Below are 15200 nucleotides of genomic sequence, written 5' to 3'. Positions count from 1 at the left end.
GTTGTTCCTAGAGTATTTAAAAGTAGAATGGGAGGCAGAGCCTTCAGTTTTCAGGCCCCTCTTCTGTGGAACCAGCTTCCAGTTTGGATTCGGGAGACAGAAACTATCTCTACTTTTAAGATTAGGCTTAAAACTTTCCTTTTTGGTAAAGCATATAGTTAGGGCTGGACCAGGTGACCCTGAATCCTCCCTTAGTTATGCTGCAATAGACGTAGGCTGCCGGGGGATTCCCAAGATGCATTGAGTTTTTCCTTTCCAGTCACCTTTCTCACTCACTATGTATTAATAGACCTCTCTGCATTGAATCATATCTGTTATTAACCTCTGTCTCTCTTCCACAGCATGTCTTTTATCCTGTCTTCCTTCTCTCACCCCAACCGGTCACAGCAGATGGCCGCCCCTCCCTGAGCCTGGTTCTGCCGGAGGTTTCTTCCTGTTAAAAGGGAGTTTTTCCTTCCCACTGTTGCCAAAGTGCTTGCTCATAGGGGGTCATATGATTGTTGGGTTTTTCTCTGTATCTATGAAGCGCCTTGAGGCGACTTTTGTTGTGATTTGGCGCTATATAAATAAAATTGAATTGAATTGAATTGAACACATTTTTAAAACACTTTAAAGATAAAACTCCTCAATTTCTGGTCTGTGTTGGGGTTTTTCAAGCTTTGCTATTGCTCGGCTAGTAGTTAGCAAGCATTTGCAGACAATCATGACAAACTACAGGGATATTACAGGCAGCCATGGCAAACTGCTAGCAACCAAGTCAATAAGCAGGAGGTTTTTAGTGCAGCACCTTTTTTTGCAACCAATTTCACTCACCGACAGTCAGAAACCTCAAGAAACCACCGCCAGGAAGTCGGGAAATACATATTTCTCCCTAGCAACCGGTCCTTGTATCACGTCTAGTATGGGTGACGACTCTTGAGCAACGAGCGCATGACGTAACGTGAGAAACTTCAATACCAAAGTATGTGAGGCCATCTGCTCGACAGATAAAGCTTGACTGCAAGTGGGTCATGCATCAGGACAATAGTCCCAAGCACAGCAGCAAATCTGCAACAGCCCAGTCAAACTCCAGACTTTAACCTGTCTGAAATGCTGCAGTGGGACTTTAAGAGAGCAGTGCATGAATAAATGCAAATTCCAAAGATGTGTGACACTAAGAAAGTAATACAAAAAATAACTTGTTTTATTTGCTTGTTCTCAATTTTTCACAGGACTGCTTAGAAAACTGCTGCTGTGAAAACTTCCCTTTTCACATGGCTGCTATAATCTTAGAATAGTTGATGTTCATGATAAAAACATCCAGAGCTTGACATAATGATCTTAGCATGTGTACAAGTAATCGCTGTGAATGAAAGCTCTAATTGCGCCATCTCAGACATTTTTTTCTACTTTTGGATCTGTATGATGTCAGTAAGAGCACATATCCCTTATATGGTCATATCAGAAGCCCCGCCCACCTCCAGTTCTGTTTTGTTTACTAGGAGCAGTCAATCAGAGGCAAGTCTGAAAGTCACCAAGACTCAGTGTGAGATAAGAGATATGAGATTTTGCTCTGTAAATCATGTAAAGCTCTTCATAATAGGCCCCCTTGAATTTTTTATTGCAGATGGTGGTGCACATTAATAATATGGACATGGATTAGTCAAATCTACCACTGTGCGATATATATATATGTACATACAAACAGGATATAGCTAATCCGTTTAACTATATAATTTGAAAAAATCAAATCAAAGCCAGTTTTAGTATAAAAAAATATATATATAACTTTTGGGGAGATGAAAAGTTCTTTTTTTTCCTTGACTATCATATATAATTAATGCAGCACATCCCGTGCTTCGTGTCAGTCTTACGCCAACTATCTTATCCTCTTGCACCCATTCCTTCATTTCGCTCCCTTCACACCCTTGACACTCTGCTGTACAGTATCAATTAAAATAGAGCCCGTTTTACATCCAAATGGCTGCTGAAAAGACTTTGATTTCCGTTTGTGCTTGCGGTGCAGAGATGCAGAAATTCCTCCACGCAGAGAGTGTGAAGAAACAGCCAGCAACAACTCGTTAAAAAGCCCGAGATTTCGTCTTCTTTTTTTGTCCTTTGTGTGCGTGTGTGTGTCTCCTCACAGTTTTGGCTTAGTGCTGCATGCGCTTCACCATAAAGAGGGTAGTTTTCCATTGATGAGCCGGCGCAGGCGGCTCCACCACCACCAGCAGCAGCAGCAGCAGCAAGCAACAGCAAATCACTGCTCTGTTAAAAGGCCCTGATGCGTAGCAAACACTCCTGCCAAGCCGCCTCGCTCCAAATCTGCCTGCTTGCAGACCCCCTGTAATTGGAGGCATTAAACTTGCTTTGGACAGGATGGCAAATGAGTGCTTTGAGCTTGGAAGAGAACTGACTGCTGCATTCAGAAGGGCTACAGCAGTAGATGCAACTAAATCTGACAAATCGCTGCCAATCCAGCAGATCTGAGCGTGAGCGACGCGGGTGTGTTTGTAGTGAGCCTGTGTGTGTGTTTTTTTCATGTCTTCTGTGGGTCCTGTCTTGGCTGGTGTTCTCGTGTGATTATATACATCCAGTATAACGGCCGGGCTGGTGTTAATCTTTCAGTAATCGTTGGGATCGCTGCGGCGACGCAGCGATTTGATGTTGAACCGCAGACGGTCGGGGTTAGTGATGAGCAGTGAGCAGCCTGCGAAATAAAAACCTGCCTGTCATCCTGCCACCGCTTCCTCGGCTCCCCCCCCCCCTCCTCCACGGAGCACGCTCATTAAAATCTCTGTGAGGAAGCGTTTCAGCTGATGGTACAACAAATCCAGATATTTTCCTTTAGGTTTGCTGCCGTCCTGCGTCGTCTATCAGGGCCCCGCAGAAGCTCTGCTGTGATTGGAAGGGACGTGAAGGCTGGTTTATAGTGAGCAGCAGGCTGAAGCGGCCTGCAAAAACTGGAAACGCTTCAAAGGTTTTGATGATAAACAGGATGCAAATTCTCACTTTTGACACCGTGTCAGATCTCAGATGTAGCGGTGAAAACCAAGAGACCGTGATTAAAAGCAAGGCCCCCCCCAAATGCAGCTTCCCCCCGACAGACTTCCTCCTCTGCAGGCCCGTGTGCAGAACACTGCTCCCCAAGGTCGGGCATTTCTATTTCTTTGTTTTCCTTTTTTGATGTATCCATAAAAACCCCACCACAAAGCATCTATCTACCTTATCTACCTGAGAATCTGACACACTTGATAAATGCCACGGGGCTGTGTGTTGACTGCTGTGTGCACATCCTGTGGGAGCTGCAGAGATGATTAGAGAACATGTGGAGAACACGGCAGCAGTCTTCCCTTTGGTGGCTGATCATACAGCAGCAGCCTGAGCTGTGAGTCAGAGATGGTTAAGTATGAACCCCCCGACGGTCGAGCTTCCTCTCAGTCAATAAAAACAGTGGGTGACAGCTTCACTCAACCGCGGCGGTACGCAGGGACCCGGTTTGTGTCCTGGCAGACAGATTAAAGCCAAATAACGCTGACATTTGGTGTGAAGCCAGATTAACTTTGCCTCCTTGAAGCCTCTCCAGCAGCAACAGAGACTGCAAAATCCCCAGAATAGTCCTGTGGTCTCGCTAATTGGCGAGCTGTGCGGACGGGGCTTTGATTAATCTTAAATCTTAATGAGTTCATCCAAAGCCGCTGTGATATTCTGACCGAGGAGGTAAAACACGCTCGCTTCTCGTCTAGTTTCATCCCACGGCTGGATGAGAGGAGGCCGGGAATTTCGGCCTAGTGAACCCACGGAGAAATCAAAGAGAATACCAGAGATCCATTTAATAATTTATTTGCATATGATTATCGTAAAAATACTGAAAGAGAAATGCTTATTTTTGTTCTAGTTTTTCTGGCAAATTTTTTTCTTCTTTACAATCTAATACACCTTTACTTGCACAGGAAAAAAAAAAAGAGTCTGTCCTAACAGACACATTTTCTTTCAGCGTGACATATAGTTTCAGATATTTAATGACCATTTAACTGTAATTTTCCTCTATTTGTCTGCTCCTCAACATTAAACAAACAAGCATATAAACGAGGGTCATAGAGAGGCCAAAGTCAGGTCAGATAGTTGTAAATGCCGAGCAGGTTGGTCTAATACAAATATAGTGTTATATACAGGCAGTCGTTTTAATAGGAAACTGCGCTGAGAGCCGGCGTGCTGGAGAAAACACGTGAGGAGAGATGAACCAGCGAGCGGTCGATTTTACATCCGTGTTTGTAGGTCTGTTCGCTATTAAGGTCACCAAGCTATCATCTGGATAACGACCTTTTAGATTCACACTGACCTGCAACACCAGAGTTTAATGTACAACACAGCATTACCACAGGCGCTTTTAATTTGAGGAAAAAAAAACCCCAAATCCAACAACAACCAAAAAAAATTAAAAGACAGGCCCTTGAACATGTCTGCTCAGTGGGTTTAAAGGTAATGTACTCTGTGTAAGCAGAACTATTGATTCCTAATTCACCCATTCATGTCTGTCTGCTTTGTTTATGTCAGAAAGCAAGTGATTAAAAAAAAAAAAAGGTAAGTCCAGGTAGGAATCACCTCTTCGCCAGATAATAAGTTAGCATTCAAAACAATGCGTCCGTGAGTCAAACAAGATTAAGAAAAAACGTGGACGTTAAAGCCCATCCAGCAAGATGCCGACAAAGCAACAGTTAAGGAGGACCGTTATTCATCCTTTTCTCGTGAAGACGTTTCCACTTTGGCATGCACATGACGTGTCCCGCACAGTGTCAGCTACGCCTCCCCTCGGACCGAGAGAGAGACGGTGTGAAGACTCGGATGCTTTGTACAGGTTTTGTAACGTCTCCCGTTACACACGGAAGACGGTTTTTAAGAGGAAGCGGATGAAAAGTGTGTAGTTCTTTTTTTCTTGTTTCCAGAAAAAAATAAGAATAATAAAATTCGCAAAATGAATGAACATATTTGGTTGGGTTTTTTTTTTCTTTTAAAAAGAAAAGGAATCGCTGATTGGAGAGATGGTCCACAGCTGTCTTTGAGCTGGTTTTAAGCAAACGATTGCTTTATCTTGGCACTGTTGCATCATCTGCGTGAAATTGCCCGCCCTGTCCTCAGTCGGAGGGTGAAGAGAAGGAAAAGACTGATTCCCCAACCAGCAGAAAACACATGCAGACATGCAAACACAACCTGAGAGGGAGCAATAAGGAGTCTGGCTTTATGTCAATAGTCACAAATCCACAAGTGTCAAGTAATGAACACACACACTGGAATGGAGAGTTCTCTTTAAACAGACACTGAGTCTCCAGTGGGAAAGAAATCTCCAGAATGGTCCTCTTTCGCTGTGTCGCCGGAGCTTCCATCCTTTTCATTTACTTCTTCTTCTTTTTTTAAATTTATTTTACATCAGCTCTTCGTCTCAAGAGTTTTTAGGTAGTTTTTAGCTAGTCCTTCCAGCTCACACCCTGATCGGGAGAGTTTGGCTCATCTGTTGCCGAATGATTTCCTGACTGTTGTCCGGGCTCTTCCTGTTGTGTCCCGGCAGCGTTCCTCCCAGCCGCAGCAGGTCCCTGCCAACACAAAGCCACACAGGTCAGCGCCAAGTTCACGGCCACTTTAAACAAAAGGTGCAACTCATTATCGCGCCACTAAGTGCTCTCGCTGAAGGTGGATAAAGGCCTAATCCATCTTGGTGTCAAGCGTAGCTAAATTCTGCAGAGTCTATACACTTAAATCTCCTGGTTATGGACAATGAAAAAATACAGCGCCAGGAGAATGAGCTCAAAATTGCTGATCCGGAGATTCGTCTGCTATAAACAGCATCCAACTCAAATGCCAAGCCTGAATCTATTCATCGCATTTCCAGTTTTAATAAAAGTTCAACACATTTCTCGGCTATCTTGGAAAAAGCCCCGCGAGCCTCCGAGTGTCCTTTGTTCCTCGGCCAGTGTCCTTGTTTTTAAGGCCCTCGTGGCACAAGATACTCCACAGATAGCGCCGCATCTCATATCCTCTCTCTCCCTCCGTTATCTGCCCAGACATCACTGAGCAGCCAATGGCAGGTGAGCAGCAGCGAGCGTTCCGACGGCTCGCGCGCGCACGCGCAAACACGCGAGACGCTCTCTAAATCATGCTCTGACAACATGATCCGTTCCCTCTCCTCCTCTTCCTCCTGCTCCTTCTCCATCTATCTCTAGCTGCTGCATACAGATGAGGCCATAAATTAATCATTGGCATGTCATCGGAACACAACAACAGCACAACAAGCATACACACACACACACACACACACACACGCACACACGCACGCACACACACACACACACACACCCATTGCCTTCCTATTTGCTCATCACAGCATTGGGTGCACCCTCCCCTGATGCATTAAAAAGCTCATTAGCAACCTAATTAAACACATTCCTCTCTTTTAGCTTCTCCTCAATCTCCCTTATTACTCACACTTCATCACCTCCTGCTTTTCCACATCAGCAGCTCTGGCTGCTGTCTGTCCTATCACCTACATTCCAGCATCCAGCCAAGTATAGGGGGAATTAAACTGAGGTCAGCCATTACATTTCCACACACAATTAGCTTCGCCGAGCCCAAATCCTGGCATAAGAATCGCCCTTGGGGCTCAGTGTTAGAGTGAAACTGTGAGCCAAGAAGCTGGCATCAGACCCGGATCCTCTGCGTACAATTTCTGCCTCATGTGACTCTGAAACAGGGTGCCATCGCCGACGTCAGAGGCAGGGGCTCGAGGACGTGTGCTCGTTTTGTTACGCATCGGTTAAGATGTAGGGATCTGGTATGTCTTAAAAGAAGTACTAATCATTAAAATTCAACAGTGAGAACAAGCTCGAAATCGAAGACGGGCGCCTACGAGTTTTTACACGTCCACGGGAAATGTCAGGGAAAAGGAGCAGTCCGCTGTCTGCTCGCAAAGGCCTTCAGCTCAAAGAGGCATCCTCCAAGTCCCCCAAAAGCATAAAACAAAACCGAAGCCAACAAGCATGAACCCTGTTGTGCCTTTCCTTAGGCCAGCCATAATTTTCTTTACTGTGACATCTCTTTCCCACAACCCAGAGGCGCGGCGCTGCTCGTCCCTGCACCAGTCTTCATCCTGCACTTCACAGCCGTCATATGCAATACAGAGGACAATTTCGCACAAGGTGAAAGAGAAGGAATTGCATCACTGCTTCCTTGTGTTTGCACTATTTCTGCTCTTATTGCAGAAAGACCTCAAAAGCATTTTATGCCTCGGTTATACATCAGGTGCCAAGTCTGCCACAACACAGCTGGTATTATTTCTAATTAGAGTCCATGCTTCTGCATTTACTGTAAACTCTGGCTGCTGCTGCTGTGACCCGGGAATCCTCAAAACGGACACGAGCTGGATTCTAAATTTGCAGCCCCAAACACTCGTTTAGAACTTCCTGTGCATGGAAACCCACTGATATTTTATTTATTTTTTCTGTAGCAGCTACCAAGAAAAGTAAATTCAGCGAGTTTCTCTGAAGAGTTGCTAAATCTCGCGGCAAACTTGCCAAGGTGGTCACAATGAAGCGCTTTGCTCTTTCCATAAAGGACTGAGACGCAACACTTTTCTAAAAGCAACACTCTACATCCACTTTGCAGCTTCTCTTCATCTACTTTAACATTAACTTCAACTTCAACATTGATCTTTAGCTAGAAAAAGAGAAAACTGTCTCAAAGTGCTTGCTGGGTGGTGGGAAATTGTCTGAAACCTCCAGCCTTCCAACAAGGTAATCAAAATCTGTGATTATAACAGATCTATGACATCTCTGGATGGAAGAGAAAATTTAACCGAACTTACTTGTCTTCCTATAACCGACAGAAAAACCATACAGAAATCAGCCCGACTCTGACATGTCACATGGACATCTACTTTAAATTTATCCTGCATATACAGTTAGATTTGAAGAGCAAACTTTCAGATTTAATTCAAGAGGTTTTTACTAAATATTTGAATGAACTGTTCAGGAATTGCAGCCATTTTTATACACAGCCCCACATTTTTAATTGGACATTTGACTGGCAATCAGTTTTAATAGGCAGGTGAGACCGGTTCCCTCCTTGTTATTTCACGGTAAATGAAGAAAACATAATAAACAAAGTTCATTAGGAGGGAAGAGAGGGAAGCCATCAGTTCACTGAAAAAACAATCTGGTACTTTCTTAAAAAGAAAAGAAGAGACTGGTCAGCTCAGCAAGACCAAAAGTGAACTAAAGTGGATGATCGCAGAGTTATTTACATGGTTAACAGAAATATCTTCAAAACATCTAAACAAATCAAAAAGAAAAAAGGAAAAAAAACAACAACCTTGAACTAGTTTTTTCAATCACTATAGAGGATTCACAAAGTGCAAACCACTGGTTACACACAAGAAACAAAAGGCCAGATTAAACTTTGTAAGGGAAAAATCTAAAACAACCTGCACAGTTCTGAAAAAAATAATCTTTGGACAAATCAAACCAAGATGAATTGACTGTTTGCCTTAATATATTCCACTGCAACAAATCACGGACCTAACTGTAGACTCACCCTGAGTAGGTGCTGGTCACCACCTTGAGGCTTGCGGCGTTGCGAAGCAGCTTGTCCAAAGTGCTGACAATTCGGGAGAATTTGGGCCTCAGGTTTCTCTCCTTCATCCAGCACTCCAACATCAGCTGGTGCAGCACCATGGGACAGTCCATGGGTGGGGGCAGCCGGTAGTCCTGCTCTACTGCTGTCATCACCTGAAGGCAAAGGAAGTCAATCTTAACAACAGGCTTGTCCACACAGGGAGTGTTTCACTTGTTGTGCATCACTTTGAAGCTGACAGTTTACTCCTGACTGATGAATGGTAATCCTCTCATTTATTTACAATATCCAGTATGCTGCACTCTCATTGGTAGTCGCTTCAATCACTCAGCTCTAAGTCGAGAAAAGTTTATACTGGAATTGTCTGTCTAAGTCTGGCACTTAAATAATTTTAACTGTGCACGTAACTTAATGGTCACAAAAATTTGTATCTGTAAGGTAATTTTGTTTGAGTCTCCACTAAATACTGAATGAAGCTAAAAGCAATAATATAAAAGCAATAATATAGTATATTTGATGTCAACACTGACAAGGGTTTTATTACAACTGTAAGATGGTGTAAAAAACTAAGGTGTGAACATGTTTCATCCTCAGTGCTTGCCAAGCTGTCTCCAAGGTAGGAGAAATGTGACCATCAACCAGTTTTCAGCCAGTGGGAGGGTACACCGACATCGCTAAAGTTAGCTAGCTAGTTAGTGCCAACGCTAGCTAGCAAGCTAGCTAACATTGGTTTGTTTTTGTTTTTGTCAGGTATTAATATTATTCTTGTGGCATGATTTGATGTTTGTGGATGCTGAAGTATCTTGATGAAGTCTTTGATGTAAAAAAGGGTCGGAGGCTTGACGAGTTATAAAGTTCTGCAAAATGAAGCAGCTAATGTTGATAATGGTCATTAGCTGCAATCGCCATTTTCAACAAGCGCATTATTAGCCGTCTTTGGATTTGAAACAACACTACCCTGTTCACGTACTATGCAAAAAGTTCTTTGTACTATGCAGAAGTGTACTACAAGAGATAACTGAAAGAATACACCATAATAATGTTTAAAATGTTTAGGCTGTTAGCATTTTAAGAGAATACCATTTGTTTTGCAAGTTTCTGATCATTTGCTAAAGAAATCTGAAACTTGTTTCAGCTATTACTCTTCATCCTTTGTATACTTGTAAGAAATTTTAATGGAAACCTATCTTAGAGTTTTCAGAAATGATTGCATTAAGGGATAAAATTGAGGGGTCTCTGAAATCATTAAATTTCATCCTTTGAAGAGAAAGAACACCGATATATTTGGACACATTTTATGGTAAGCTTTCTGATAATTGTAAACCTGTCTCACTCTGGTCCATAATCATGTCCGCCACAAACACATTCAAATGACGATTACATTTGAAATTTGCTATGCTAAATAAATATCAACCCAGAAGACTGTGCATAAGGATTTAGGCAAATTTCATGTGGCGCCTCTACAGAGTGTTACCATTTGGCTCTGAATCATTCGTATTATGCTCATTCTGTTTGGCCTTTGTTGTTGTGGTGTGAGAATAATCGGCAGTTCCTGTATTATCTCCTACATTAGACAGTTCCTCAGCTCGTGCTGTCACACATTCCAATCTTTCTTTCAGCGTCTTAACAAAACTATAAAAACAATATTCTCAAATTTGTCACTTCAGAACTGGCATGATTGATGGGAGAAACAATAAACTGGAGGAAGAACACGTCGGCTCACGGATGCGAGTTCGCCTAGCAACTGCATTTGCCTCCGTAAGCTGCGTATGGGTTTTAACTCCCCACAACAATAAAAAAATGCCATTTGGGAACAATAAAACATTTCTGCAGTGCTTCTCGTCTCCCGCCGCTTGTTCTTTGATTTTTATGTCGTGCTTCTAGTCTGCGAGTACTTCTGTTTATATCTCGTATTTGTTGACTCTGTTGCTTATTGAGCGATGACTGTGGCACAAAGGCTATTGGGAACAATAGTGGGCTTCTACTTTGAAGCTTTCATTACTGCATGTGGGTTCTGTTGTGAAAGTTATACATACATTACTGCCATTTTTCATTTCTGATCCTTTTTTTCTCCTTTGCTTTATTGGTATCAGCGTTATAAGTCGCTTTTTTGAAGCTCAGTACAGAGCAGATATTCCTCAGAGAGTGAAGTGGAGGTGTACACATTGCTTCAGTACTTTGTTCAGGGAGGAGGAACCAAGAGATTTATTTTTTCTTTCCTTCGAGCTCACTGCTGCAGTTACAATGTCTGTGCAGTGCAGATAGCCTACAGGTACCAACGCACGTAAAGAAGAAGGAGAGAAAAAGCCAATCCTGAGTATGCCTTTGTGAGTGTGAGGAGGGAGGCTTTGCAGTATGGATTTGTAGGGGGGTGGGCAGGCCAGGGCCGTAAATAAGGTGGTAAAAACTAGAACATAGGCACGCAGCTGCAACCAGCATCTGCAGTGAGGAGATAAAGACAGCAGAACAGGCCCGAGTCCAACATGTCACGCTGGAAATCAAAGCCACAGCAGCCCGGAGAAACTCTCAGCCGGCCCTAAACTTAGACATGAAACTCCTTCCATGAGCTTTCAGGCTATAGATATACGTTTTCTCGTGAGACTCTTGTGCTGACTTACATCCTGGTTGCTCATGTCCCAGTATGGCCGCTCTCCATAGGAGACCACCTCCCACATGACGATGCCGTAGCTCCATACGTCACTGGCAGAGGTGAACTTCCTGAAGGCAATGGCCTCTGGTGCTGTCCACCGAATGGGAATCTTACCGCCCTGCACACACAGACAGAGGGGGATGGTATCAGCACTCTGAAAGATACTCCAATCCTATAAGCGCAGGCACAAGCAGCAGCACACAAATGCAAAAAAAAAACAAACAGCAAATGCAAATTTCACAGATGGTGTCGCGCGCCAACGTAAATATTGGCACACGTGAACAGTCACACATGCATTTATGTGTACATGTGAAACAAGTGAGGGGGGATCGAATTAAACAAGCACAGTGTACACAAACGCACAGCGGCACACACATTCACGAGTATTTCACCAACCAGAGAGCTTGTGTAAGTTGGGTCAGCGGAGGTGTCGTCCAGAAAGCGCGACAGGCCAAAGTCGGAGACCTTGCAGACCAAGTTGCTGTTGACCAGGATATTTCGGGCGGCGAGGTCTCGGTGAACATAGTTCATGTCTGACAAGTACTTCATGCCTGCAGCGATGCCGCGCAGCATCCCGACCAGCTGTGTCATTGTGAAGCGCCCGTCGTTCAGCTGCAAGCGAGGGGAAAAAAACCCACACATACACACAGTCAGAGATAGAGCGGGAGAAGCGGGGAGGGTGCAGCAGAGGAGGCGGTTAATGAACAGGGAGTGGAAAATGAGAAAGAGAAAAGATGTGTTGAAACAGATGATAGGGGCGAATATGGGAGATAAGAGGAGAACCAGAGGCAGGAGATCAGTCACCGAGGCCACGTAAACATGACATCTGTCATAGTGCTTCATGGCTCCTGCTGACAGTCACTGACAGCTGACCTTTTCATGCATGCTGTCCAATTAGCTGATTAATTAGAGTCTTTACTGTCGTACTAAAGCTGGTATGGCTCGCCATTGACTCAACAAAACAATATAATAATGGGAGCCAAAACACTGCAATCAAAACCAGACCACTGCAGGTATTTTCCCCTCATTCACTGACTGACAAACTAGTAGCAGTTAAAGGCTGAACATGGCTTTGCTTTATCTTCTTCCTGTTGACATGAGAATAAAATCAGCCTGTCAACAAAATCAATATGTCATGTTGCTCAAAGATCATTTGTAAAAATGGCAAAGTCCTCGAGAAGCAGAGATTTGCCCTCTCGTGCAACATTTGAGAAGCATGAAAGTAATCTTAGACGAGGGCTTTCAGGGTTTAATTTACAATTCTCCGCATTTGTGACGCGTGTCACATACTCGAGATCGCAATAAATCAGCGCTCCTGACTCGCGAAGGCGCGTGTACCCTGATGTGTGGGAGCTGAACTAAAACTAATCAATTAACCAGTTAAAAAATGATCTGAAATTTCTGCAAAATTGAACGAAGCTACGGTGGGAGGTTTTCTCTCATGACCTGAATATCTAATCCGAGCGAAGGGAGTCACAGGGGTGGGGAAAATAAGAATTTTTTTTCCAACATAATCAATTCCTTCTTTGGCTCCGCGATGAGAAAGCAAAGAACACAGGACGTGCCATCGCAAACCCATAAACATCCTGCCTTGTAGTCTGCACACTCCAATGAAGTCTGACAGGCAAACAAGCCGGGATGGATGGATGTGTAAACAGCCGTGATTCATAGCAGGCCTTCAAAGCCACGGTGGCATGAGTGCATGTGTGTTATTTCTGTGTTTCTATAAAGTTTTCTACATGTGCATATGTCCACATGTCTGGGGGGAGTCTGAAGCTCCACTGCGGGTGACACGCTTGGACAGTTTGTGCATGTGTGCGTGCACGTGTGTGTGTGTGCATTAACTCAATAGTTTCCTTGTTAGAGCAGGACTCTGAGTTCCTCTGAGTCACAGGCAGTGTGACACTGGCGGGAGAGCGGGGGTGAGGAGAGCACAGAGCAGGCACTTTTTCTGTTATCTGTAGGACAGCTGGCTGAGAGGAGTGGGTGAGAAGGAGGGAAAAAAAAAGCTCAGGCTGCACTATCAGATGTGGAGCTGCAAATAATGAGTGTTGGCGTTATCAGTTCATTATTTATAAATTGAAAATTAACTTGAAAATTGTGAAAGTGTCCAAAATGCTTAGAAAGCAGATGGCGAGTTGACTTGATGATTGACAAACGAATAAAAATGACGAAATACAATAAAAACATATATCCTAAAACCCAAAGATTTGATACATAAAAACATCTGAAATCGTCCGCAGTAATGATACAGATGATTACTTGACAACTAAGATAAGAACCAACAAATGTTATTTTAACTGAGCAACTGAGAGAAAGAAAAGAAATCAGAGCCTTTGATTATGAAAACAGACTGTAAAGAACAGGTTTAGAAGACAGAAGAAAAAGTTGATTCTGTTCATCTGGACGTAGCGTTTTGTGGGAGAAACGTTTCGTCACTCATCCGAGTGACTTCTTCAGTCTCAGCTGACTGCAGGTTTCCCCAATCTTATAAACAGCCTGCTGAGGAACAATGGGCTGGGAGGTCAGTTCCTTAATTCCCCAACTCTCTGTGAATGGTACTCATGGCCATTGATCAGTGTGTTTTGGTCAGTGGTTGTTGATCAATGCTCATGAGAATTTGCATAATTAAGATTAAGGAACTGACCTCCCAGCCCATTGTTCCTTCAGTGGGCTGGTTTCAGTCATTATGCAAATGTACTGTTTATAAGATTGAGGAAACCTGCAGTCAGCTGAGACTGAAGAAGTCACTCGGATGAGTGACGAAATGTTTCTCCCACAAAACGCTACGTCCAGATGAACAGAATCAACTTTTTGGAGATTTACTTTCCTGGATGATTGAGCGTGCATCAAGAGGTTTAGAAGATATTTGTCACTATTTTCAGGTTCATGTACTTAAAAAGTGCTGCTGCACAAAGTAAATCTAAAGTATTTTAATGATTTGCCTAAATTATTGACTCATTAATGTGCACATCGGTTTAATGTGGCAGCTGGACAGGAGTTTAATCACTGATACCCTGCTGAAATGCTTTATATATAATAACACAGCATCATATATTAGTAGATTTACAATCTAAAATCAGCATATTATATCATATCAGTGTTATCAGTCCGATCTAGATGTTGGGTAATGCAAGCTTAACAGCACTCTAGTCTGATAGCATTCGTGGTGTCACAATCATATTGGAGTGTGGCTGTCACCGCCCAATGCCCCCTTCCCTGTATCAAAATATAAACCAGCTAGCCCCCGCTCGCTAATTTTTGGCACTGCCGAGGTTAGCTGAGCTCAGTAACCCACAGAACCGTTAAAGTGTCACCAAGCATATTAAGTTCAGATGAATAAGTCTGGTTGGAGAAAAGCGTGGAAATCAACTAGAGCCAGCCGTTCACCACCAATACGACGGTAAACTTGCCCCTCATGTCAGCAGTTTCTGTAAAGCTACTTATTCAGACAACATTTATAAATGTAATTAATGAGTTACACAGCGACTAAACGTAAAAAAGGAACAAAAAAAAGGGCAAACAGATTTTGAGTGATTAAATATCAGAAGCTACGACTGATGAATATTTATCATTTATTCCATCTCGACAAATAATTATCAAAACTGATTAATTACCCGCTGATCGAGAAAAGGAAGTGAGGGCTCTCGTGTGGAGCTGCAGCTATTATTCTTATTGCTGATAAATCAGCTGGTTTTCAGGTAATTAATGAATCCTTGTAAACTCCGATAGATCTTTCACAGAGTCAGAGAGGACCACGTCAAACTGCTTCTTTTTAAAACAAATATATTAGCACTTTAAAATCCAAAAGGGTTTGAATTGAGAAAGGTTTTTAAAAGGAGATCAAATTGTGCTTGACAATTAACATCCTGAAAACTGAAAAAAGTGAAATTTTTGATGATTTTATTTTGTTTGAAATTCAAAAATATTAACATGTACATAAGTATTA

The 15200-nt window shown here is 43.1% G+C and overlaps 1 protein-coding gene across 1 annotated transcript in view; it reads right to left on the bottom strand.

Annotated features, from left to right (window-relative positions):
* Window positions 1-3806: 3806 nt before the first annotated feature.
* Window positions 3807-15200, bottom strand: part of ephb3a (eph receptor B3a) — a 37564-nt gene continuing 26170 nt past the window's right edge. Inside the window, exons 12-15 of the mRNA XM_084911643.1 lie at window positions 11648-11863; window positions 11220-11369; window positions 8563-8756; window positions 3807-5570 (exon numbers count right to left, since the gene is read on the bottom strand). Of these exons, the coding sequence (XP_084767769.1) occupies window positions 5459-5570; window positions 8563-8756; window positions 11220-11369; window positions 11648-11863 (672 nt within the window). The 3' untranslated portion in view covers window positions 3807-5458. The remainder of the gene's footprint in view (window positions 5571-8562; window positions 8757-11219; window positions 11370-11647; window positions 11864-15200) is intronic.

The sequence above is a fragment of the Perissodus microlepis genome, chromosome 18, assembly GCF_051167445.1.
Source record: "Perissodus microlepis isolate ML-2025 ecotype Zambia chromosome 18, ASM5116744v1, whole genome shotgun sequence".
Taxonomy (NCBI): Eukaryota; Metazoa; Chordata; class Actinopteri; order Cichliformes; family Cichlidae; genus Perissodus; species Perissodus microlepis.
The sequence above is the reverse complement of the archived record's forward strand: the minus strand, read 5'-3'. Positions and strand labels throughout refer to the sequence as shown.